The sequence below is a fragment of the Heptranchias perlo genome, chromosome 30, assembly GCF_035084215.1.
Source record: "Heptranchias perlo isolate sHepPer1 chromosome 30, sHepPer1.hap1, whole genome shotgun sequence".
NCBI lineage: Eukaryota > Metazoa > Chordata > Chondrichthyes > Hexanchiformes > Hexanchidae > Heptranchias > Heptranchias perlo.
This window is the reverse complement of record NC_090354.1, coordinates 7,353,887-7,380,568: the sequence shown is the minus strand read 5'-3', so window position 1 is coordinate 7,380,568 and position 26,682 is coordinate 7,353,887. Positions and strand designations below refer to the sequence as shown.

The following is a 26,682-nucleotide window of genomic DNA, read 5'->3' as shown; positions in this document are numbered from 1 at the left end:
TCCAATATTGTAATTTTAGGAGTTTTGTTGATCTGAGGAATTAAGGGGGCCTTGCCTTGCCTTCATGCGTCTCTTCGTTGGAATGGACGTTCACAGAGCCTCTGCACTCCACGTAGCTAGACCCAGAGGTGTTTGTCAGTCATGAGTTAGTCTACTGCTGAAAATTCAATATAATTTCTTGTGCTTACAAAAGTAGAATTATCAATAATTTGAATTGAGCAATATAAACAACGCAGCAAAGTGGAATTTAGTGCTTAAAAATGTTGAACAATCAAATAATTTGAATTAAGAAACTTTGTATTAAGAGGAGTAGCCTTGGATAAACCCATAATTGCACAGCAGTTAGTAAATGTAGAATGCTGTTATTTCCTGCTTGGTAGGGAATTACCAGGGAAAGTTATAACTTATTCTCTCCATTCTAGAGTCACTTCCTGGACCAATATACAAAGAATATCTTTTAACCATACCTGCAAGGCAATTACTTGGATCATTTTAAATGTTTTGTAAAGCTTTATTGTCTGGGGAAACTCAAGCTAAAGAACTTTTGATACTTCTGAAATCAACATCAAAGAGAAAATTCTCATCTTTTTCTTGCCAAGTGGTAATGAATAATTTATAAGTGGAAGTTGAATAAATGGAGAAGAATGTTAGATTACCTTAACTTTGGTGTAGTCTGTCTCAGTTTAGCCTCTGTACAAAGCTTCTTCGCTGAATGCACTTCAGTGTGTCTCTACCCTGGTACAGCTCAGAGCTTTTGATTAGGTGTCTTTGCTGCCTTCTCCTGTTAAGAACTGAAATATGGTTCAGAATGAGGCCGTTGTAATCATCTGACCAGTACAGCCCTGAATGGTTCGTAAGGAATCATCCTGGCGCCTTCCCATCAGAGGCTAGGATTGATTCAGAGAATCGTAGAAGTTTCAGTAGTGAAGGAAGCCATTTGGCCAATGGTCCGTGTGCGGTTGTTAGCTCCACATTGGAACTCTATTCTAATTCCATTACCCTGCTCTTTCTACATACCCTTTTAACATTTTTCCTCTTCAATGTTTGCCTAATTACCTCTTAAATATAATTGACTTCACAGAAAGCGATTTGTATTTTGAGGTTGAGCCACGTTCGAAGAAAACCATACCAGAAGATATCTGTCTATCTATCTTGTGTATAGCGTCACTTCCTGTAAGTGTAACATTTACTTTCTGTCATACTTAAACTTCCTATATCTAAGCCTATTTGTTATACGTACCTCTGGTTCATTCTTCCTCCCTGACTGATGCCAGCTCTGAGTCTTCCCAGCTTTTGATTTCCGACCCAATATCTGCTCCATCACCAAGACCGCCTACTTCTACCTCCGTAACATCACGCATCTCCACCCCTGCCTCAGCTCATCTGCTGCTGAAACCCTCATATGCCTTTGTTACCTCTAGACTTGACTATTCCAATGTTCTTCTGGCTGGCCTCCCACCTTGCACCCTCCATAAACTTGAGCTCATCCAAAACTCTGCTGCCCGTATCCTAATTTGCACCAAGTCCCGTTCACCCTGTACCACTCTACCCCTGTGCTCGCTGACCTACATTGGCTCCTGGCCAGGGACCGCCTCAATTTTAAAATTCTCATCTTTGTTTTCAAATCCCTCCGTGGCCTCGCCCCTCCCTATCTCTGTAACATCCTCCAGACCTACAACCCTCCGAGATCTCTGCGCTCCTCCATTTCTTGCCTCTTGCGCATCCCCGATTTTAATCGCTCCACCATTGGCGGCCGGGCCTTCAGCTGCCTAGGCCCTAAGCCCTGGAATTCCCTCCCTAAACCTCTCCACATGTCTACCTCTATCTGCTCCTTAGAACCTACCTCTTTGTCCAAGCTTTTGGTCACCTGTCCTAATATCTCCTCATGTGGCTCGGTGTCAAATGTTGTTTGATAATTGCACCTATGAAGTGCTTTGGGATGTTTTACTACGTTAAAGTTGCTATATAAATGCAAGTTGTTGTTCTCTTCAGTGCCAATCGTCCAAAGCCTGTGAAAATTGGACGTCTCTCTGGAAAGTTCTTTCACTGCATTCTGGGATGTAAACTGAGAACTTAAAAGCCTAGTAACACTTAATGTTGGTTTCCAGGTCACGGCTGACAACAGTGATGGGGCCTTTGTGAGCTGGGCGGGTTCCTGTGAGCAGTTTTCCTGCACTCTCAGGAGCATGTCCAAATTATTTCAAGTGTATAGTGTGCTTGTATTATAATTGCTGGCATACAGTTGGCAATTACTATTGTAAGTGCAGTAAGCACTTTAAATAATGAAGATAACATACCAGCTCAGCGCTGGGAAACCTCGTCTAATTTCGAGAGGGAAGAGGGAATTCATTTCTCTTCACTCTCCTGTTTCCAAAAATACCAACCGACCTCCACCCAACAAACGCAATGGTACCACATCCCTCAACCCCCTCAACAGTTCCACATCCCACCTCCTCTTAATAGTCTAACACCCACACACCCTCTTCCTCGGTGCTTTCAAAACTCAGCAGCACATCCACTTCTCCCAGAGCCCCACAATCCATCTCCCAGTGGCTCCAGACTAGGCAACCCCACCTCTTGCTACTCCCACCCACTGAGTTCTCCATCCCATTACTTCCATGCCCAGCAATCCCCTTCCCAAATGCTCCCACACCCTTCACTGCCATCCACTACCCCAAGATCTCCCTCCCATCATTGCCACGACCCATCATTCACTCCTATAATCACACACTGTGAACTCACCAAGATAATTACTTCCACACCCCTGCTCACAGGAACCCGCCCAGCTGCCCACACCCCACTGCTCCCAGATCCCTGGAATGCTCTCCCTACCAAATTATCTTACCTCCCTCCCCTCTCCCCAGTACTGCTACATGCCTTCTGCCTGGAATATCATCCAGTGTATCTTTCATTTTTCAAAAAAACAGTAAGCCATAAAGTTGAGTACATGGACAAAGAAACATTATAATCAAGGCCACTGATTTACAATTTCCATGAAAATATGGACATATTCATATAACTCGAACCTGAAAATTGTGTTAACGCTCCCGAAGAGAGAGAAAAATGGCTCGTGTGGAGCATGAGCACCGGCATGGACCTGTTGGGCTGAATGGCATGTTTCTGAGCTGTACATTCTATGTAATACAACACTATTTAAATTATATTTTACACAACATAAAACATTGTGCTCTCCACCTCAACCAGGAGCAACGTATTTAAAAAGATGCACAAACATCACACTTTGCCATAAAGCTACCTATTATGCTGCATGCTTTTGAGCTGGAGCCTGAGACTAACTAACTACCAGTATTCAATTTGCAAAGTTCCTTGACCTCCGAATAATCTGAAACTCTCTTTACTTAACAGTTAGACTTTCTGCCGCTAAAGGACACAGCCGCACCATTTAGCGCAGAGTTGTGGCCTGTTAAGATCACAGTAATAATATCTCGTGCGTTATAAGGTATACTCCTGCCTTAAAACCGCGTATCATCTGATGTACCATGTGCAATGCTGTGGAAGATCTTCTCGTATATAATATTTAAAAATCTTGTGTTTAGTACATGTTGGTCACTAATGGTTAGAAAATATTAAAAATGGAGAAGGCAGTCATTTCATGCTGGCTTCTTTTGACCTGGAGCTGGAAATTTACCAGCACTTGCTAATCTACAACAGCACTTAACCTCTAATTGACCTCGGGATTTACAGTAATTAGGCATTAAGGTCTAAAAGGGACAGGGTAGATTAAACGCAGCGGAACCTTGGCAGCAGAATATATTGTATGTTGACATGGTGTACCGTATCATCTGACTTGTCAGTAGATTTTACATTTTTAAAAAGCACTACAAAATGGCTCTGGACAGCAGTGATATGCAAAAGTGCCAACTAATCACCATTGGAGCAATTGGCAAAGTGAAGAATTCAGTAGCATTGGTACTGTTCAGCGACATGAGTCGTCAATACAAAACTGCTTTTATATTTACTATTAATTCAGGGCTTGAAGCTAATTCCTTGTTTGTACAGTGACCTGCGCTTTAAGCTCGGCTCAGCAACCTAATCCATCAGTGCAGGCTGAATGGAGCTAGTCAATTTGTCCAGATAGGCACCTCCACATTCTTTGTACAAATATGTGCATATACAATCTCTGACTTGTACCTTAGGGTGCTTTGAATTTTAAAAAAATTACGTGCCTGTATTAGACAATGCATCAAATGCGCTGAAATTTAAAATTGTTGTAAGGATAGAGCCTGGTAATGGGCGAGGTGGAAGAGAGAAAAATGCAGTCGATGTGGAAGAGAGAAAAATGCAGTCGATGTAGGGAAGAATTTGCTGACTGGCACAGGGATCTTGATTCCTCTGCTGCAGATTTATACCAGCATCATCCACTTGATACTACCATGAACCCACAGTCTGCAATGTACCTGGGTTGGGTTGCCAGCAACTTGGAATACATAAATTGGCCTATTAAATAGTGGCAAACAAGTCTGACTTCAGTATGAATCCGACCTCAATAGGACACTGTAAATACAGTTTAAAAAGCTACAGGATCAGTAGCTGACAGAAATCACTTGAGCAAGGCAGAATCCACTGCTGATCAGTGCAAAGATCATACAAACCATTAACCTTGACTTGAAATCAAGACTCCTTACACGGTCTCCTACTTCTTCCCTCGGATCTCAGAACTGTGACCCTCTTTGTTATGGTTCGGACTTTCCCCGATTCACCTTGTTTATGTTTGTAGCAAAATTCATGGGCAGATCTGCGTCACACATGTTTGAAATTTACACCGTTGTGTGTCATGAATGAGTGTAACTAACCACAAGCTTAACGGTTATTGTTTCACCAAATTATTTCACGTGGACTGCACACCAGGCACTCTTGTCAACTGTGAAAAGCAAAAAAAACACCACACTGTGTGGCTGAATCATTTAGGCTAAAACTAATGGTCAACTTTATTTACGAGATTTAATTACACACAAGAAAAAGCAGATAATCAGCATTACAGTGCTTGGCTAACGTAACGCTTTAAGCTGTCTTCAAGATAATGGTGTGTCCCAAATCAAGAGTCCTTTTCAAAGTCTTTTAACTGAGGCACTGATGAATGTAATGTGCGCACTGTCTCACTGCTGCAACATGAAGACAATCGTGTTATTGATCAATTTTACCGTTCAGGTAGATCTCAGACTTCTGTTCTTCTGATTGTTTTTGATCTGACTTGCATATCAAATAGCTTGGCACCAATATGAGGCTACAAGCTCACATGCATTATTGTTTGGAAAAATATGAGAGCTGCAAATGCAATGAACTTGTGGGTGACTAACAGCACTGTAGGAAACTGGCTGGTCACACCCTTCCCCCTCAAAAAAAAACCATAGCTATCACTGGACAGATTTTTGCACTGTCACTTTCTTCAAACAAAGACCAAGGAATTCTTTTCAGAAGACAGCTAGCAGAGTTCTGTTTAAAATTCACAATATAATGGCCCATCAAAAATTTAGTACAAGAAAGATGTAAAATCCTCGCATTACAGTTTGTGGAAGGATGGGAGTCTGCTCCTGTCGCACTTCTTCCCTCTCCCTCTCTTCCTTCTGCAAGCTACTAAAACCCAAATTTGGTGTCACTAAACTATTTTTGAATAATCTCATCTCTGTTGTTACTCTCTTGGTGCTACGCTGTACTATGGGCCTTCGTCTTTGCCTAGGTTACTCGATCATTAAAAAGCCACATCCTCTCTCGGTATATGTACAGTATGCCCCCCCTTCTGTGGCTAATGAATTGGATTGTGTATAAAAAGCAGGGTAGTACTGGTCTCATTTCCCGTGTACGATAGAATATTTATTTCTAGGTCAGATCTTATCAGTCTCTGCCACTGTTGTTAATTCTGCAATACTGATGGAATGCAGATCAGAGCTACCATACTTATAAGCGTGGAAAACCGCACAAACTTGCCTCTTATAATAACCTTACCTCTAGTAAACAGATTGAGTCATTAGCCAGATACTCATTTTAAAAAAAACCTCAACTAATCGTTTCCTAAAAACATTAATTGATGGCCACCGTATTGTGCCATTCATTGAATACTGATATTTTGTGCGGTGTTTAAAGTACTGATTTTGATTTCCTATGTTGTCCTGATTTACATCATGGTTATCTTTTTGGGGTGAGCAATGGAAGCTGACAGAGCACTGAAACTGCCAAGGTATCTGGGCTTTTGCACATTGCACTGTAGTATACAGGAATACTTTTGCTCTGTTTTACATAGTCTTTTGGGAAAACAATCTTAATGTGATCAGCTGAGTTCCCCTTCTGGTTCAGTTGATATATGCTACCCAGTATGAAACTGAGCCATACAGATAAGGAAGATTGCCGTTTCAGTTCAGGTTGGCTATGAGCTCAGCTGAGGAGCAGTGCGAGTACTTCAGTTCCCTTCATCACCCCCAGTGGTTGAGAATGAAGTCCAAAATGTGGGGCTGTCTAGGCCCCGGGCCAGCTTTAGCTGCCCAATTATATAGATTTTTGTCTACGTAAACAAGTGGAAAAGCAATGAAGCATAGCTGACCTACCATTTTGAAGGAGCCTGAACAGTACCAAGCTTCTCACTTGGGCTGAAAGTTCAGAATTAGAATCCAAGAACATGAAGGATTCAGATTTCCTATGGAGGTGACTGGAAGCCTAGCACACAGACTATGCCATTCAAGTGGATCTCTCCAGTGTGATCTCCAAGGCTGGTTTCAGGCCGACATTAATTGCAATCCTCCTTAGATACGGGGGTGGTGCCAGAGAACTGGAGAATTGCAAATATTACATCCTTGTTCAAAAAAAGGTGCAAGGATAAACCTGGCAAGTACAGGCCAGTCAGTTTAACCTCTGTGGTTTAACCTCTGTGGTGGGGAAGCTTTTAGAAATAATTTTGTCCCAGATTATCAATAGTCACTTGGACAAGTGTGGATTAATAAAGGAAAGCCAGCACGGAATTGTCAAAGGTAAATCGTGTTTAATTAACTTGATTGAGTTTTTTGATGAGGTAACAGAGAGGATTGATGAGGGCAATGCGGTTGATGTGTATATGAACTTTCAAAAGGCGTTTGATAAAGTGCCACATAATAGGCTTGTCAGCAAAATTGAAGCCCATGGAATAAAAGGGGCAGTGGCAGCATGGATACGAAATTGGCTAAGTGACGGGAAACAGTAGTGGTGAATGGTTGTTTTTCAGACTGGACGGTGATGTACAGTGGTGTTCCCCAGGGGTCAGTACTAGGACCACTGCTTTTTTTTTGATATGTATGATTTGGACTTGGGTGTACAGGGCACAAAACTTGGAAGCGTAGTAAACAGTGAGGAGGATAGTAATAGACTTCAAGGGGACATAGACAGGTGGAATGGGCGGACACATGCTAGATGAAATTTAATGCAGAGAAGTGCAAAATGATACATTTTGGCAGGAAGAATGAGGAGGCAAAATAAACTAAATGGTACAATTCTAAAGGGGGTGCTGGAACAGAGAGATCTGGGGGTATATGTGTACAAATCTTTTAAAGGTGGCAGGACAGGTTGAGAAAGCGGTTTAAAAAAGCATACGGGATTTATAAATAGAGGCATAGAGTACAAAAACAAGGAAGTTATGTTGAACCTTTATAAAACACTGGTTCGGCCACAACTGGAGTATTGTGTCCAATTCTGGGCACCACACTTCAGGAATGATGCGAAGGCCTTAGAGAGGGTGCAGAAGAGATTTACTAGAATGCTTCCAGGGATGAGGGATTTCAGTTACGTGAATAGACTGGGGAAGCTGGGTTTGTTTTCTTTAATGCAGAGAAGGTTGAGAGGAGATTTGACAGAAGTGTTTGAAATAATGACTGGTTTAGACAAAGTAAATAAAGAGAAACTGTTCCCATTGGCGGAAGGGTTGAGAACCAGATGACACAGATTTAAGGTGATTGGCAAAAGAACCAAAGGCGATGTGAGGAATAACTTTTTTATGCAGCGAGTAGTTATGATCTGGAGTGCGCCGCCTGAAAGGATGGCTGATGCAGATTCAGTCGTGGATTTCAAAAAGGAATGGGATAAATATTTGAAGAGAAAAAATTTGCAGGGCTACGGGGGAATGGGACTAACTGGATTGCTCTTACGAAGAGTCGGCACAGGTTTGATGGGCCGAATGGCCGCCTCCTGTGCTGTAACAATTCTATTCTATGAATAATAGAGCCATTCAGCCCATCGTGCCTGTGCTGGCTCTTTGAAAGAGCTATCCAATTAGTCCCACTCCCTGCTCTTTTACCATAGCCCTGCAAATGTTTCCTTTTCAAGTATATATCCAATTCCCTTTTGAAAGTTACTATAGAATCTGCTTCCACTGCCCTTTCAGGCATTACATTCCAGGTAATCATAACTCGCTGTATAAAATTTTTTCCCCTCATCTCCCCTTGGGATCTTTTGCAATTATCTTAATTCTGTGTCATAAGAACATAAGACCATAAGAAATAGGAGCAGGAGTAGGCCAATCGGCCCCTCGAGCCTGCTCCGCCATTCAATAAGATCATGGCTGATCTGATCCTAACCTCAAATCTAAATTCATGTCCAATTTCCTGCCCGCTCCCCGTAACCCCTAATTCCCTTTACTTCTAGGAAACTGTCTATTTCTGTTTTAAATTTATTTAATGATGTGTCCTCTGGTTACTTCTGCCAGTGGACAGAACTACCTCTGTCAAGCAGCAGAAATCTGGAACTCTCTTTCCCCCTCCAAAAAGCTGTTGAGGCTGGGTGTCAATTGAAAATTTCAATATTGAGATTGATAGATTTTTGTTAGGCAAGGGTATTAAGGGTTACAGAATCAAGGTGGGTAGATGGAGTTAAGATACAGATCAGCCATAATCTAATTGAATGGTGGAAAACGTTTGAGGGGCTGAATGGCCTACTCCTGTTCCTATGTTCCAATTGTACAAATGGTGGCTGGCAGCAGTTGTTTTATTACTGCCACATTTCAGCTGCTTTGAGCAACTTGGTGGAGATGGGGAGAAACACTTTTTGAGGTGGTTCTGCATGCTACAAGAGGCGGTACTGCAGCCTTACTTACTCTGCAGCTCTAAGATAAATGCAGTGTTGTGTATTTGAAGCCCCACTAGCTGCTTTTACATTTGGTCTTTTATTTCAGACCCTTGCTCAAGGATGATACAAGAACTGAGAGGTTATAACTATCAGGAAAGACTGAACAGGCTGCGGCTCTTTTCTCTAGAAAAGAGAAGGCTGAGATATGAGGTCTTTAAGATTATGAAAGGGTTTGTTTGATAGGGTAGACTTAGAGAAGATATTTCCACTTTTTTTATTCATTCATTTATTGCCCATCCCTAATTGCCCTTAAGATGGTGGTGGTGGTAAGCCGCCTTCTTGAACCACTTCAGAGGACAGTTAAGAATCAACCATGTTGCTGGAGTCACCTATAGGCCAGACCCAGTAAGGACGGCAGGTTTCCTTCCCTGAAGGGCATTAGTGAACCAGATGGGCTTTTACGACAATCCAGTAGTTTCATGGTCACCGTTACTGATACTAGCTTTTTATTCCAGATTTTATTTAATTAACTGAATTTAAATTCCCCAGCTGCCGTGGCAGGATTTGAACTCATGACTCCGGATTACTAGTCCAGTAAGATAAGCACTATGCTACCAGACCCAAGTACTTGTGGGGGAGACCAAAACTAGGGGCCCTAACTATAAGATGGTCACTAATAAATCCAATAGGGAATTCAGGAGGAACTTTTTTACCCGGAGAGTGGTCAGAATGTGGAACTCGCTACCGCAATGAGTAGTTGAGATTAACGTAGATGAATTTAAAGGGAAGCTAGATAAACACATGAGGGAGAAAGGAATAGAAGGATATGCTGATAGGGTGGGAGGAGGCTCGTGTGGAGAATAAACACTAGCGTGGACCAGTTGGGCCAAATGGTCTGTTTCTGTGCTGTACATTCTAGGTAATGAGTCTGTTGACTGGCGATGGAAAATGGATTTAACAGCCAGAACATTGGGAGTGGCTCATGGACTCTGGGCTTCTGAGATCCAAATTAAAAGACAACCAATAGAAAAGCATCTTAAGTCAAATGTCCTTGTGTGATCTGTAATAGAGGAGGAGCTAGACAATCATAACAGCTAGTTTGGGAAAATGATTTGTACAGCCTGTTAACGATGGGCTGAAATGCAAATGACTGACTTGTAGGATTTTAGCCAGGTTAATGTGTAATGTGTGCCTGTCTGTTATAATCTGCAGCACAACAGTAAGCTGTAAATCTGATGTTGGTTATGCCAATAGGCTTTATAATTGAAACCACTTTCACTGCAGGGGTCAAAAATTCCACTGGTCTGAGGTCAGTGGTCTTGCTATTATTAGGTCAGGAGCAAAAGGAGATATTCCACTGAGTCTCTGTGCTAGATTCAGAGGGAGGAGGGGTGGAATTAATGTATTTGCTTTTGCTCAAAACAAAAACCAAGAAACTGGAAGTAGTAGAAGAAGAAAATGGAAAGAATGCAAAAAATTTGAAATGGGGAAGAGAGACCGAAAAATAAAACCCTGAGTAATTTCTATACAGACTTGCACTGGATCAGTAACCCAGATATACTTGACTTTTTTTGAGTGTGAAATCCTTTTCTTTTTGCTCCCCCTTAATCCTACTTGGCCTCACATTGACCGTGATCTAGCACAGTTAGCAATCTGCTTGCAGGCCCCTACCTTGCCTGTACTCTGAGCAGACACATTGAGATGTATAGGAATGGCCAAAGCAACACTCTGGCCAAACTTTCTTCCCCCCCCCCCCCCCAGCTTCCTTTGAAGGTGTACCTGTTCTGTAATATGTGTGTGTGTGTGTGTGTGTTGGGCAATAAATGCTGGCCCTGCCAGTGACGCCCACATCCCATGAACAAACAAAAAAATATATATATATCCACATCATCTGCTGAGAGAAACATTTATTTATTGTTTTCTGGATCCCTGCATAGTTGTGTGTTTTCATATGCACAAAGGGGAGTTTAATATGGATATTATTCATAAGCCACTGTGAACTGCTGGTGCATTGTACAGTCACATCTTTTATTTATTTATATATATATATATCTATATATTTTTTTAATGATGAGTTGTGACAGGTCCCCTGTAATGTCAGAGAATTCACTGGTCCTAACAATGGCTTTGAGGTTTCAGTGCTGTCAGTTCTGTTCCGTTGTTGGTGGGGGGGAAAGAGGCGGAGCTTACAAACAGCATGTCCTGGCACGTTTCATGAATGCCCAGTCTTGATGTGAGTTGTCACAAAACAAATCCTGACGTATTGTACAGGCCCAACCTTCTAGTTCAAAATAGTGTTCGAGAGTCAGGAGGAAAGCAGCCTTAAGGTGCACTTTGGGAGTTGCACAGCATGACCCTAGTCTGGGTCTGGATGTTGGAGCCTGTTCATTCAGGTTAGCTGATAGCAGTGGGAAGTCCCCAACATTTGGAGGGAAACGTTGTTAGTGAGTTTTCAAACACAGAAAAGGTGACTTTGTGGACTAGTTTAAGGATTTTTTTTGTGAATTACGTGATGATTCTTTATATATGTGCTCCGTGTTTGAATGCGAGTTGTTATCACCACCTTGTTGCCCTCCAATTGCTGGCAAAACAAAATAACAGCCAAAAGGATTCTCAAATAAATATTTCCAATGGTGTCATTAGTTCCCCTTCTTTCTCGTCGTTTTATTAGTAGCTGTTTGCTAACTGCTGATTATTGATTGGTAGTTTTTGCACATTATATGTTCAATGCGAGGATCCCTACTTGTTCAGTTGTAATTTGTTTTTTTTTAAATGAATGATATTTGAGCCAGTCTTATTTTTGCGTGAGGCGTGACCACTTTGTTTGAGGTATGAAGGTCCTAGCTCTCTCCAGGAAGATACAGTAGCTATGTATTTTATCTAGTTTCCTATCAGCGCGTCCTATAGAAACAGGCCCACAGTTGTGTCTGGCATTGTGCTGTGCTTTGGGGGAGGGGTGTGGGACTTGCTGTGCTCTGGTATTGCAGTTAAATTATTTTCAAAAAAAAATCCTTGTGCTTCATGTATTACCCCTCCCATATATATAAAAATTGGTCATTTCTGAGCTGAAAGGTCAGGATTTGGAAGTAAGATCAGTGCCTTGTAATGTTTTTTCATACATAATGAGAATAAGATAGCCCGAATAAGTCCTAAGGACACAGAAAGCCACGATTCCTCCTAAGCGTCCATATTGCTGAGCTACATATTTTCTGTTTGTGTGCAACAGCTGAATTTTTTTCCCTCTTTCAACCTTGATCAAGGGTGGATGAGGTAATGATTCAAGTTTGCCTTTCATACGGTAGTGCCAATGCTCGTCTGCTGCTGCTTCTGATGCCTGTTGGACTACTGAATAAGTCTTGTTTGAAATGGTTACTATCAATTCCATGCTTTACCCCCCCCACCACCATCCCCACTATTCCAACTTTACACAGCAGTGAGTGGAGAATGGAACGTCAGCGTTCATTTCCATTCTCATTTGTTTAAATTTCGTTTTGCTCCTGGCTGATTCCTGGCGTGTTCTAACACTAACCCTCTGTTTTTTCTAGATGTTCTCGAACAACGATGAAGCTGTGATAAACAAGAAACTCCCAAAGGAACTACTGCTCCGGTAAGATCAACACAAAGCAAACCTTATAGAGAAGGAACCTATGGATCAAAAATCATTGCAAAATCTTAAATGGTTAAATTTAGCACATTTGCAATTCCATTGTGTTGAAACACTATTAGCATATTCCAAAAATAATAGCGTTTGGGAGCAAAATCTTTTAAAGTTTAAGCTATGACTTAAAGTAGATGATAATTGCTTTTGTGTAATGTCAAAAGCAGCTCATTCGAGCCATAAGTATCTAGTTTTTCCCTTGGAACTGAACCTTTTGGCTCTTCCATAATCCCCCCACTTACAGAAGGTTGTATTTTCTCAAAGTTGATCTGGGAGATTTGTCAAATATCTTCATGGTATTGTACAAAATGTTTTAAGGGGCTGCTAGAAAGTAGAAGTGTTTGAAGTTTAAAAATTGAAGGGAAAAATCTTAAAATAAGCGACAGCCAACAAATGTTCTTCAAAAGCCCTCACCTGTACATTTGATGCTGCTAAATGCCAATGGTTTTAGGGCTGGAATGCAAGGTTAAATATTAAATTAAATGAAGTAAACATGACCGACAGATGCTTTTGGTGCCATTCATACATAGAACATGTGTTTTGTCCCTTTTTTATAATGTAATTATTCTTAACTAATATGATGGACTGTTAGGCCTCTCCTAGGCTTATTCCATTCATCAGCAGACCCGTCTCCCTCAAAAAGGAAGAGGAGATAAGGATGTCTTCTGATGCTGCTTTTGGCAAATTTGTAACGGGACTCGATTGACCTTTTCCGAGAAAGTGGCTAAAAATATTACTCCCTTCACCTCTGAGTACCCTGAGGGTGGGATCCAGCTGTGGCATTTTCACAAAGTGACACTGACAAAGATTCTCCATTGTCCCTCTCCATTGTAATTTGCCTTTGTGTATTTACCATTAATGTTGCTGTGTGATTGACCAAAGGAATGTGGGCTTCTAAGGTGAAGGGTTGTGTCTGTAACACTATCCCATTCCTTTTCACTCCTTGCCGTGAAGATGAGCCCCTGTGGCCAAAATCTGGCAAAACCTGTCCACATAAGGATAGGTGAATCTAAATAACTACCGAGACCCCAAATTGAATTTAAATTCCTTTTTGGTTAAGATTCTACTGCTTGGATGCTGAAACAATCAACCCACCAACACTTTATCCCCTTATTTTTGTAACTATTTCTGTACTACTGTTTTTTTAATATTTTAAAATATAGCTTAATTTCTCGTTATTTTCCATCATTCTGTGCAACATTAACAAGGAAGGCATTATTTCAGGAGAACTGCAGGCTCTTTGACAAAGATTTAGTCCAAAGTATTGATTTGATGTGTACAAAAAAACTTATGTTTGACACTTGTTATTTTGTCCTATAACTCCTAAACCTCGGAGTGTTAGCTTGGCTCAATTGATGGTGCTTTTGCCTGAGTCAGAAGGTTGTGACTTCACTCTAGGACTTGAAGACATAATTTAGACGGACACTCGAGTGCAGGCTGCTGCGTTGTTGGAGGTGCTACCCTTTGAACTGAAGTTCCATCTGCCATTTCTGGTGGGTCAGATGGCATTAAAATTCCTTGGCATTAATCAAAGCACAGCAGGGAGTTCTCCCAACATTCTTCCGTCTCCACCACCAGAAACCAATTAATTAGTCCCCATTCTTGCTAGAGGTGTTGGCTATTTAAATGGCTACTGAATTTGCGCAGATCACAGTCAAAGTATGTGAAGCACTTCGACACCTAAGGTACTTATACAAAGATTTTCTTTTTGAAAAAAGGTTTGAATTATGTAGGGATAGTGCAGTTAAGATAATCTATTTTAGAAAAGTGGTGAGATGGGAGGTGCAATGCGATAATGAAGCACGAGTCAGTAGGAATATGAGGAAAGGAGTAGGAAGGTGCGGCACTTCTCTGCTTTACTTCTAAAGTAAAAAGAAGCAAGGAGAATGTTTATTTACTTGGTGTTAACAGTAATGCGAGTCCACATAAAACTTACCTTTTTGTTCTGTGTACTGGGGAAATGGTGCTAGGAAACACCAGACTGGATTCTGGGAATTTAAAGAGACAATATCCAACCTGTTTGTGTTATTTTTCCTCAAAACATTCCTTGTGCTTCACTTTGCCGGTTGCCAAAAATAATTTGTGCAGGAAACAGGATTGAATTGAACACCAAATTATTATTAAAATACTCAGGAAACACAGTTTTGTTTTTTTTAAGCATTTAGTCCTTGGGAAAAATACCAAGAAGTATTTTTGTAATTGGAGACTATTGTGCTGTAGGCGGTATGGAATGTACACACTGCAGGCATAACATGCGTTTATCACAAAAATGCTGTTTTATAAATGAGTTGTGGCATAAGTGGCGGTGTAAGTAGAATCGTGTGTCATAGAGTGGCAAGTTCATGATTCCCCCACTTTGAAATACTGGTCACAGCTGTGCTGTCTGTTAGTTGCTGAGCAAGGGCATATCTTCGGGATGTGGAGATGCCGGTGATGGACTGGGGTTGACAATTGTAAACAACTTTACAACACCAAGTTATAGTCCAGCAATTTTATTTGAAATTCACAAGCTTTCGGAGGCAATTGTATTTGAATTCACCTGAGGAAGGAGGAAGCCTCCAAAAGCTTGTGAATTTCAAATAAAATTGCTGGACTATAACTTGGTGTTGTAAAATTGTTTACAAATATCTTCGGGAGACTGAGGAAGAGAAAATCAACAAGCTCGTCCTCCGGGTCCATCTTGCACACCTTCTAGCAGCGTTGGTCACTTGTAACTAGAATTGGGCTGTTTGGGGTTGGGGCACGAAGAGAAAGAATCGATATGTACTCGCGAGCAAATTTTGAATTTTTGACAAGTTTCTACATTTGAGACTCGTGAAGAAAATTACAATCCACGAAATTTATGGAAAACTGTTTAGTAAAGCAGGTGGTGACAAATGGAAAAGGCTTTGTCTGGGGCTGGAGTGTAGTTATCAGTGGAGATCTGTGGATTTCTTCTAGGGCTCCGACTATTCGTGACGTTTGTGGAAAATGTCCAATTGTAATAAAAAGTTTGCTGATTTTGTATGACCAATACAAGAGAATGGCATTTAAAGGATTCTGGGACAAGTAAATAGATGTGTTATGGAGTGGCAGTTGGATTTTAATGTGGATAAATGCAAGATAAACCATGCTTGGTGCAGGAAACCTGAATTTTACATAGAATTTTACAGCACAGAAACAAGCCGCTCGGCCCAACAGGTCTATGCTGGTGTTTATGCTCCACACAAGCTTCCTTTCACCGTACTTCATACCACACTATCAACATATCCTATTCCTTTCTCCCTCATGTACTTACCTAGCTTCCTCTTAAATGTATCAATACTTTTCACCTCAACCCCTCTGTGGTAGTGAGTTCCACATTTTGCACGTGATTAAGGAAAGTTTGGTAGTTAAGGTGGAATAAGATTTGGATGTGTTGATTGACCATTTACTGAAGATATCCACCCAATGTTGAGTTCTTGACTTGAATCATGTGTTGAGATGTGTCTTGAGGACAAGTGTCAGCTTGGCTCAGTTGCTAGTACTCTCACCTCCTGAGTCAGAAGGTCATTGGTTCAAGATTTGAATATATAATCTCAGCTCAACGTCCCAGACTCTTCCATCACCATCCCTGGGTATGTCCTGTCCCACCGGCAGGAAAGACCGACCAGAGGTAGCGGTACAGTGATATACAGTCAGGAGGGAGTGGCCCTGGGAATCCTCAACATTGACTCTGGACCCCATGAAATCTCATGGCATCAGGTCAGACATGGGCAAGGAAACCTCCTGCTGATTACCATCTACCGCCCTCCCTCAGCTGATGAATCAGTCCTCCTCCATGTTGAACACCACTTGGAGGAAGCACTGAGGGTAGCAAGGGCACAGAATGTACTCTGGGTGGGGGACTTCAATGTCTATCACCAAGAGTGGCTCGGTAGCACCACTACTGACTGAGCTGGCCGAGTCCTGAAGGACATAGCTGCTAGACTGGGCCTGCAGCAGGTGGTGAGCGAACCAACATGAGGGAAAAACTTACTTGACCTCGTCCTCACCAATCTACCTGTCGCAAATGCTTCTGTCCATGACAGCATTGGTAGGAGTGGCCACCGCACAGTCCTCGTGGAGACGAAGTCCCGTCTTCACACTGAGGATACCATCCAATGTGTTGTGTGGCACTACCACCGTGCTAAATGGGATAGATTCAGGACAGATTTAGCAGCTCAAAACTGGGCATCCATGAGGCGCTGTGGGCCATCAGCAGCAGAATTGTATTCCAGCACAATATCTAACCTCATGGCCCAGCATATTCCTCACTCTACCATTACCAACAAGCCAGGGGCTCAACCCTGGTTCAATGAGGAGTGTAGAAGAGCATGCCAGGAGCAGCACCAGGCATACCTAAAAATGAGGTGCCAACCTGGTCAAGCTACAACTCAGGACTACATGCATGCTAAACAGTGGAAGCAACATACTACAGACAGAGCTAAGCAATTCCGCAACCAACGGATCAGATCAAAGCTCTGCAGTCCTGCCACATCCAGTCGTGAATGGTGGTGGACAATTAAACAACTAACGGGAGAAGGAGGCTCTGTAAACATCCCCATCCTCAATGATGGCGGAATATAGCACGCGAGTGCAAAAGACAAGGCTGAAGCGTTTGCAACCATCTTCAGCCAGAAGTGCCGAGTGGATGATCCATCTCTGCCTCCTCCCGATATCCCCACCATCACAGAAACCAGTCTTCAGCCAATTCGATTCACTCCATGTGATATCAAGAAACGGCTGAGTGCACTGGATACAGCAAAGGCTATGGGCCCCGACAACATCCCAGCTGTAGTGCTGAAGAACTAGCTGCGCCTCTGGCCAAGCTGTTCCAGTACAGCTACAACACAGGCATCTACCTGACAATGTGGAAAATTGCCCAGGTATGTCCTGTCCACAAAAAGCAGGACAAATCCAATCCGGCCAATTACCGCCCCATCAGTCTACTCTCAATCATCAGCAAAGCTTCCATCAAGCGGCACTTACTCACCAATAACCTGCTCACCGATGCTCGGTTTGGGTTCCGCCAGGACCACTCGGCTCCAGACCTCATTACAGCCTTGGTCCAAACATGGACAAAAGAGCTGAATTCCAGAGATGAGATGAAAGTGACTGCCCTTGACATCAAGGCAGCATTTGACTGAGTGTGGCACCAAGGAGCCCTAGTAAAATTGAAGTCAGTGGGAATCAGGGAAAACTCTCCAGTGGCTGGAGTCATACCTAGCACAAAGGAAGATGGTAGTGGTTGTTGGAGGCCAATCATCTCAGCCGCAGGGCATTGCTGCAGGAGTTCCTCAGGGCAGTGTCCTAGGCACAACCATCTTCAGCTGCTTCATCAATGACCTTCCCTCCATTATAAGGTCAGAAATGGGGATATTCGCTGATGATTGCAGAGCATTCAGTTCCATTCGCAACCCCTCAAATAATGAAGCAGTCCGAGCCCGCATGCAGCAAGACCTGGACAACATCCAGGCTTGGGCTCATAAGTGGCAAGTAACAATCGTGCCAGACAAGTGCCAGGCAATGACCATCTCCAACAAGAGAGAGTCTAACCACCTCCCCTTGACATTCAATGGCATTACCATCACCGAGTCCCCCACCATCAACATCCTGGGGGTCACCATTGACCAGAAACTTAACTGGCTACAAGAGCAGGCCAGAGGCTGGGTAATCTGCGGCGAGTGACTCACCTCCTGACTCCCCAAAGCCTTTCCACCATCTACAAGGCACAAGTCAGGAGTGTGATGGAATACTCTCCACTTGCCTGGATGAGTGCAGCTCCAACAACACTCAAGAAGCTCGACATCATCCAGGACAATGCAGCCCGCTTGATTGGCTCCCCTTTCACCACCCTAAACATTCACTCCCTTCACTCCCTTCACCACCGGCGCACAGTGGCTGCAGTGTGTACCATCCACAGGATGCACTGCAGCAACTCGCCAAGGCTTCTTCGACAGCACCTCCCAAACCCACGACCTCTACCACCTAGAAGGACAAGAGCAGCAGGTACATGGGAACAACACCACCTGCACGTTCCCCTCCAAGTCACACACCATCCCGACTTGGAAATATATCGCTGTTCGTTCGTCGTCGCTGGGTCAAAATCCTGGAACTCCCTTCCTAACAGCACTGTGGGAGAACCTTCACCACACAGACTGCAGTGGTTCAAGATGGCGGCTCACCACCTTCTTGAGGGCAATTAGGGATGGGCAATAAATGCCGGCCTTGCCAGCGACACCCACATCCCATGAATGAATTTAAAAAAAGCTGATCCTTCTGTGCATTACTGAGGGAGTGTTACATTGTCAGAAGTGCTGTACTTTGGATGAGGTATTTTTTAAAAAAAAGTTCCTCTCTGCCTCTTCAAGTGGTTCAAGGGAGCGTTAAAGATCCTAAGGCACTATATAAAGGCAAATACGAAGTTCTCCTGATGTCCTGACCCACATTCTTCCCTCAAGCAACACCGTAAAAAAAAACACAGATTAACTAGTCAGTGATCTAATTTCTACTTGTAAGACCTCACTGCATGTAAAATGATTGCCACAATTGTCTATCTAGCAACGGTGACTGAACTTGAAAATAATTCATTATATGCGAAGCGGCTTGGGGCGTTATGGCAGATGTAATCTGGTGATATATAATGGAAGTTCTTTTTTCCTCTTGATTATAAATAGCCAATATTTAAATGTGTGGATCTTTGGTTAGGTCACAGTTGGAATATTTTATGCTATCTGGGCATCTACATTTCAATTAAAAAAAACATTGTGGTGGAAGGGATTTAGATGAGACTTGGGACTGTAAGCTATGAAGAGACTCAGGTGAACTTGCTTTTTCCTAGAGAAAAGATTGAGACGTGATATGATGCAGGTTTTTAAGATGCTGAGTGAATGAATATTGTAGACACAAGCAGGTTATTTCACTCGGACTGTGAGCATAGAATGAGATTAGAAAGATTTTCCCCAAAAAATTGTGGCTATGTGGAAAAGATGCCCAGCAAAGCAATTAATATTGCTAATAGACGGCTTTAAAGAAGAATTGGATGAATATCTTGTTGCAAGTAGAATTTGAAAGGTAAAAGAGGAGATAGGAATGATCATGTAAAGTGTGTTTCTGAGACCTCAAAAATGACAGACTAAAGAAAGCAACTGGTCTAAGATGAACTTTGGCAGGGATAGATTTAATAGGCCTCTTGTCATTCCATTTTTTATTGAGCCTGACAAATTGCTGATAAATTCCTGTTCCTAGTAGTGGTGGGAATAGGACTGCCAACCTCCAAGATTGTCCTGGAGTCTCCAGGAATTGAAAATTGATTTCCAGGGCACTGGTGCGAGCAATCCTGGAGAAAAATCATCGGGACATTAAAAGAATGATGTGCTTTTTAAAATTTTCTTTGAACACTTGTTTGCTTATTAATTATATTTTTTTTTAAAATCGGAGATGAGAAAAAGGGCTGTTTGATTGAAGTTGAGAATCATCCATTCAGGAAATGAAGAGTTTGTTCACTTCTCAATTGGCTTGGGAAGGCGGTAGACCAGTGGTGGAGGTGGGGAAGTGGGACATGGGAGGTCGTATGATGAAACCTCCAGGAATACGTCCAACCAGAGTTGGCAACCCTAGGTGGGACGGTAACGAGATCCAGCTCGGGAACTTTACTGCAATCAGTACCAAATTAATACCTTTTTTTGCTATGTGTCCTATTAACTATTACAGCCACTGGCAAGCATTTGCAGCATCTGAAATTCTAAGTATTTAACAAGGCATGCATGTTGAGCCATAGATATTATGACACAGGGAGCAAATATGCAGGCTTGCCTGATGGGAGAAGTTTGCTGTCAACAACAACTCACATTTATATAATTCCTTTCAATGTAGAAAAAAACTCTATATGCTTCATAGAGATGTAATGAAAACAAATCAATTTTAAATATATGGGGAGGGGTGACTTGGTCAAGGAGGTGGCTTTTAAGGAGGGTCTTAAAGATGAGAGGGAGGCGGAAAGGCAGTGAGGTTAAGGGAGGGAATTCCAGAGCGTGGAGCCTAGGCAGCTGAAGGCACGGCCACAAATGGTACGGCAAAAGGAGGGGACATAGAAAAGCAGAATTTTTTTTTTAAATGCTGGGAAACTATTAAATGTTGGTGTTTAGAGAGATCTGGGTGTCCTCGTACAAGAAACACAGTAAGTTAGCATGCAGGTACAGCAAGCAATTAGGAATGTAAATGGCATGTTGGCCTTTATTGCAAGGGGGTTGGAGTACAAGAGTAAGGAAATCTTGCTACAGTTGTACAGGGCATTGGTGAGACCACATCTAGAGTACTGTGTACAGTTTTGGTCTCCTTATCTAAGGAAGGATATAATTGCCTTGGAGGCAGTGCAACGAAGTTTCACTAGATTGATTCCTGGGATGACAGGGTTGTCCTATGAGGAGAGATTGAGTAGAATGGGCCTATACTCTCTGGAAATTAGAAGAATGAGAGGTGATCTCATTGAAACTTAAGATTCTGAGGGGGGGCTTGACCGGGTCGATGCTGAGAGGTTGTTTCCCCTGGCTGTCGAGTCTAGAACGAGGGGGCATAGTCTCAGGGTAAGGGGTTGGCCATTTTAGACTGAGATGAGGAATTTCTTCACTGAGGGTTGTGAATCTTTGGAATTCTCTACCTCAGAGGACTGAGGATGCTGAGTCATTGAGTGTATTCAAGGCTGAGAGAGATAGATTTTTGGCATCTAAGGGAATCAAGGGATATGGGGATTGGGCAGGAAAGTGGAGTTGCGGTTGAAGATCAGCCTTGATTTTATTGAATGGCAGGGCAGGCTCAAGGGGCTGTATGGCCTGCTCCCGCTCCTATTTCTTATGTTCTTATGCATGAGAGGCTACGTCAGAGGAATGAAGAATTGGGCGATTGAGGGGTGGTGCTGTACAGCTGGAGAAGGTTATGGAGGTAGGAAAGGACAAGGCCATGGCCATGAAAGGCTTTAAACACCAGGATGATAGCTTTAAATTTGAGGTGTTGACTGACCAGGAGCTAAGATAGGCAACAAGGACAGAGATAATGGGTGAGCGGGACTTGTTGCAGGATAGGATACGGGCAACAGAGTTATGGATGAGCTGAAGTTTACAGAGCATTTACTTGAAAGAGATTCTTTTTCTTGTGAAAACTGAGTTTAGCTGTTTCTCTGATGTCTGAGCCATTTCCTCATTTAGATATGCCTGAGGAAGATTTGTGCTTGGTGTGCTTAATAAAATGTTTTAAATATTAATATAAAAAAATGTAATTACTGCTCGGCTTGGAGCTCAGACCTGATCTCACTGTGATTATCCAACAGTGTATCTAGCGGAGCAACTGAAGTTAAGTTGTTCTTGTGCAAAGTAGTTTTCTACACCCACCCGTCCATTTTTCGTATTTTGTGTTGATACTCCAGATGCTAATGTTCCATGCCCCAACCCCTGTTGTGTACATCTGTAATGGGTACTAATGAGTTGGGAGTATTTATAGAGGTGAAATTTCAAATAATTGCAATTCCTTTCAAAGATACTTGAGTCTGATGGAAATATATAACTTGGTGCATATTTTAAAGGAGTAATTAACTACAACTGCATACTTTATTGTAAATAAAACTTAAGAGACAGAAAGTTGTGGGGGGAGTATTTTCTATTCGAAGTACTCCCCCAATGTGTCCAGCACATTGGTTCAGGTTTTGATTTTGAACAGTGCTGGTGATCTGAACACTTGCATCTTTCTGCCCCTCCAATGGTGGCAGAGTCTTCGGCCATTTCGGCCTACTCTCTGGAACTCCCTCCCTAAACTTCGGCCTCTCTACTTCTCTCGTTGCATTTAAGAAGGTTTTTAAAGGCCATCCCTTCGATCAAACTTTTGGTCACCCCTCTATAAACTCCTGTGCCAAGGCTTTGGTGCCCGTGCCTTTGTGAAGTAATTGGGGCACTTTACTACGTCGAAAGATGCTGTGTAAATGTGTGGTACTGCAGCGGTTTTTAAAATAGCCTGTTGGAAACTTCCTTCCGTACTACGGAGGCAGATTGAGGCAGAACACTAGGAGTTCAAATTTAATCAGCAACCTGGTTTCTGTGCCGGTGAAGACAATCTGATTTCTGTGCCGGTGAAGACAATCTGATTGGGATTGAGCCTCACTTGCAAAAAAAAAAATTAATAATCCTCGGAACTGCCCGGGTCTTTTGCCATTTTGGGCATTTTTTGCCTTGTCAAATTCCTTGACTTAGTTATGGAACCCTTGCTATCTCAATATTTAGTTAAAGCTAGAAGGCAGTACTCGTCATCCATCTTGTGAATCCTAAATGTAAGGACTATTATTTTTTAAAATAAAAATAAAAAAGTAGGTTGTCGAGAGGCTGAAAGAACATCTGAAATCCCGTAATCAATTTGGATCAGCAAAGAAGGATGAAGTCAATTTAAATCTGCCTACCCTTAATGTAGAGATATTTCAGGAAATGTAATCTGATTAGTTCAGGGATTCCAACTTTTAGAAATAAGCATCAAAGTGATCTCATCGGGAGGTCTTCCTGATCCCTCGCTGATCAGAGCAGTGTTCTCTAGTGTGCTGTCTTTTATGTTGAAATGTGATAGTCACAAAACTGCTGAATTAATTGAGATTCATGCTGACATGTTTTTATCATAAAGGATCCACTTGTGTAATGCCAACAAATGGATGCTGACAAATCCTCGGAGTTATCCCATCAAATGCAGTTTTAATTGGGCTGTGGTTGGCGGAGGAGGGCATGGTGGTTATAGCACCTGCTACTCAGACTTCTGTGTATGCTGGGAGATACAAGGCAACTCTTAGAGATGCATCCTGAGTCAGCCCTGATGCACTACTGTAAAAAAAATTGCTTTAATTCATTGAATAATTGATTAGTGAAATCATTCATTGTTTCAGCTTTACCTTCTGTAAGATGGCTTTAGGAATAATTCTTGATATAGTTAAAACCTGGATAATGTGATGACATTATCAGGTAAGATGTGTTTGTAAACCTTTGTAAAGGTCTTGGCCTTTTGTTATTTTGCTAACAATTAACAGAGTTCATTAGCACTCACCAAGCTATGCAGTAGAGTGGTACAATGTAGATTTGTTCTTGTGATTCTTCACATGGCTAAGTTTTCAGTCTCCTGTCTGAAGCAGCTGTTCAACAGAGGTTAGTTACCTTGGGCTAGACTCCTGCACTTTGGTTATAAGTTGGTTCAGTTTTTGTACAGGTGTGGGTCCCAGCAGAGTGATTCCAAAATTATCTGTGTGCCCCGCTCTCCCGCAGTTGGACTGTCAACTAATTCTAGTCTCTGCATAAGGCAGCTCCCAAATTAGAGACCAACCCTTTTTCTCGTGCATGGTACCTGCATGCCGAGGCTGAGATATTTGCTGGTCTGCGCACGTGGGATTGTCATTGGGATTGGCATCACATCACAATGCAGCACGCTGCTGTCTTTTGCATGAGACGTTAAACCAAGGCTCTGTTTCCTCTCGCAGATGGATGTAAAAGATCCCACAGCACTATTTGAAGAAGAGTAGGGGAGTTCTCCCGGTGCCCTGGCCAATATTTATCCCTCAATCAACATCACCAAAATAGATTATCTGATCATTGGGGCGTAGCTGTCTGTTTGTGGGGCGTAGCTGCCTGTTTGTGGGGCGTAGCTGCCTGTTTGTGGGGCGTAGCTGCCTGTTTGTGGGGCGTAGCTGCCTGTTTGTGGGGCGTAGCTGCCTGTTTGTGGGGCGTAGCTGCCTGTTTGTGGGGCGTAGCTGCCTGTTTGTGGGGCGTAGCTGCCTGTTTGTGGGGCGTAGCTGTTTGTAAATTGGTTGCCTTGTTTCCTCCATTACAACAGTAACTACATTTCAAAAGTACTTCATTGGCTGTAAAGCGCTTTGAGACGTCCCGAGGTCGTCAAAGACGCTATATAAATGATGTTTTTTGATGTACCAAACTGGCATGGCAGGTTCAGTAGGCCAGCTGAGGAAATCGAAATTCTGCCAACACCCACGAGGAAAAGTGGCTCTCTTGCTGCCATGGAACCCTCTGATGCTAGTTTGGTTACATTTGCCAGTGCAGTTAACTGCGAGAGACCTGCTCACCAGGACTGGACATCATCAGGAGTAAAAATGTCTTTAGAGCAGCAATGACAATGATCTTGGAGCAGATCACCCTCCCTCCAACATGACCAGGAGAAAATTGTGGGGGGGTGGGGGGGAAGAAAGAGGAGAAAAATATACTCTTTCTTTTGTTTTGTCAGTAGCAATAGGTTAGTGGTTCTGATTGTGGTATCTATCTGCCCATCTAGATGGGCCACTTTAATGCATCATTGTTTACTGGTTATTTGAGTTAAGCCAGAGTAAGTTCACTGTAAATTTCTCTAGTATTGTAAATATAAACCTGCACCCTTCTGGATGAGTACAGCTTTTATATCCCAACACATTATATACAAATTACTATTAAAGAACCTCTTAGTTTGAAAAACTTGCTGGGACAAAAAGATTGCATTTGTTCGAGATGTGTGATCAACTTATGGAGTCTGTCATGCCGATATTGTCAGGAAGAAAGAAAGACTTGTATCTACAGTGCGTCCCAAAGTGCTTTACAGCCAATGAAGCACTTTTGAAGTGTAGTCATTGCTGTAATGTAGGAACATCACTATGTTAGAACAGCAAAAGCTAGCAATTGTGTTGACATCTCAAGACAGCCAGTGCGACGACACAGCTGCTGACTGCATCACCTGGGTAAGCGAATATCAAATTAAAACAAAGTGCTGGAGATATGCAGCAGACCAGTTAGCATCTGAAAGAGAGATGGCAGGTTAATGTTTTGGTGACGCCCTTCATCAGAGCACGGTATTTCAGTCCCCTTTCAGGTGCTGACCGTCCAGCTTTTCCCATTTTTAGTTCATTTCTCATTTAGGCCTCCCACACCAACATTCCATACATTCAACATGGGAACTAATGAATGTAGCTTTATCTAGGATATTTTCTCAAAGTGTATAAACAATTTCCTCAAAAAGATCGATCCCCAATGGGGATTTGAGAAGAGTCCACAGTGTGTGCACGCGATATGAGAGCATACAAAGAAAACCTTCCTTACTGGAACAGTGAAGTCTGGTTCATTGCCCATGTTGATCATTACTGTGTCTCGCTTTCCTCAACCAAACCATCCTCCCCCTCCTGGATCATTCTGCAGGGCAAGAGCATCCAAAGGCTTCTTTTCTCTATGGCAAATGATCTCCTCAACTTTTTTTTCCCCCCGGTTCTTTCACTTCCATCCCCAATATCAAGTGCGTAGAGTTTGTGGATTTCTTACATGAGGTTGTCATTATTTTTTCTTTCGCCCATCCCAGTCTACATCCACCTTGTTCCAATTCTCCATCTCTCTGCAATTTCTCTCCCATCTTTCCTCTGCTGCCATCTCCAAGCTCATCTGTTCCATGAGACTTGCCTGCAACTCCCTCAATTCCATGCCACCCAATTTCCCCTCTTGGCCCCTTTACTTGCCAACATTTTTAATGTCTCCCTTTACACGGGCACCCTCCTTCTCCTCACAACTGGCATCATCACTCCTTCCTCAATAATTCCACCATAAAACCAACTGTACCCTCCAGCTACTGCCCATCTCTAACTTCTTTTCCTCCTCAAATATGTCTACCTCCCAGCGCCACACCTACCTCTCCCAAAAATCGCAGTTCAGATCCCTTCAGTTTGGCTTCAGCCCTGCACTGAGACTCCCTAAAGTCCCGAGTGGCATCTTCTGTGACTGTGACCACAGTATGTTTTCCTTCCTTGACTTCTTCGCGTTGTTTCAAGTGGTCAACCATGCCATCTTTCTCCATTGTTTCCCCTCTGTTATCTAGCTCCGTTGGATTGCCCTTGCATAGTTCCACTTCTACTTGTCCGAATGCAGCCAGTGCATTTCCAGCAATGATTTCCTTCCTGCGCCTGCAGAGTCAGCTCTAGAGTCCCCTTCCATTTTCTC

General features: G+C 42.7%; 1 protein-coding gene across 1 annotated transcript in view; it reads left to right on the top strand.

Annotated features, from left to right (window-relative positions):
- Positions 1-26,682, top strand: part of LOC137299863 (F-box/LRR-repeat protein 20) — a 112,645-nt gene that overhangs the window by 28,581 nt on the left and 57,382 nt on the right. The window contains exon 2 of the mRNA XM_067968810.1: positions 12,588-12,649. Within this exon, the coding sequence (XP_067824911.1) occupies positions 12,588-12,649 (62 nt within the window). The remainder of the gene's footprint in view (positions 1-12,587; positions 12,650-26,682) is intronic.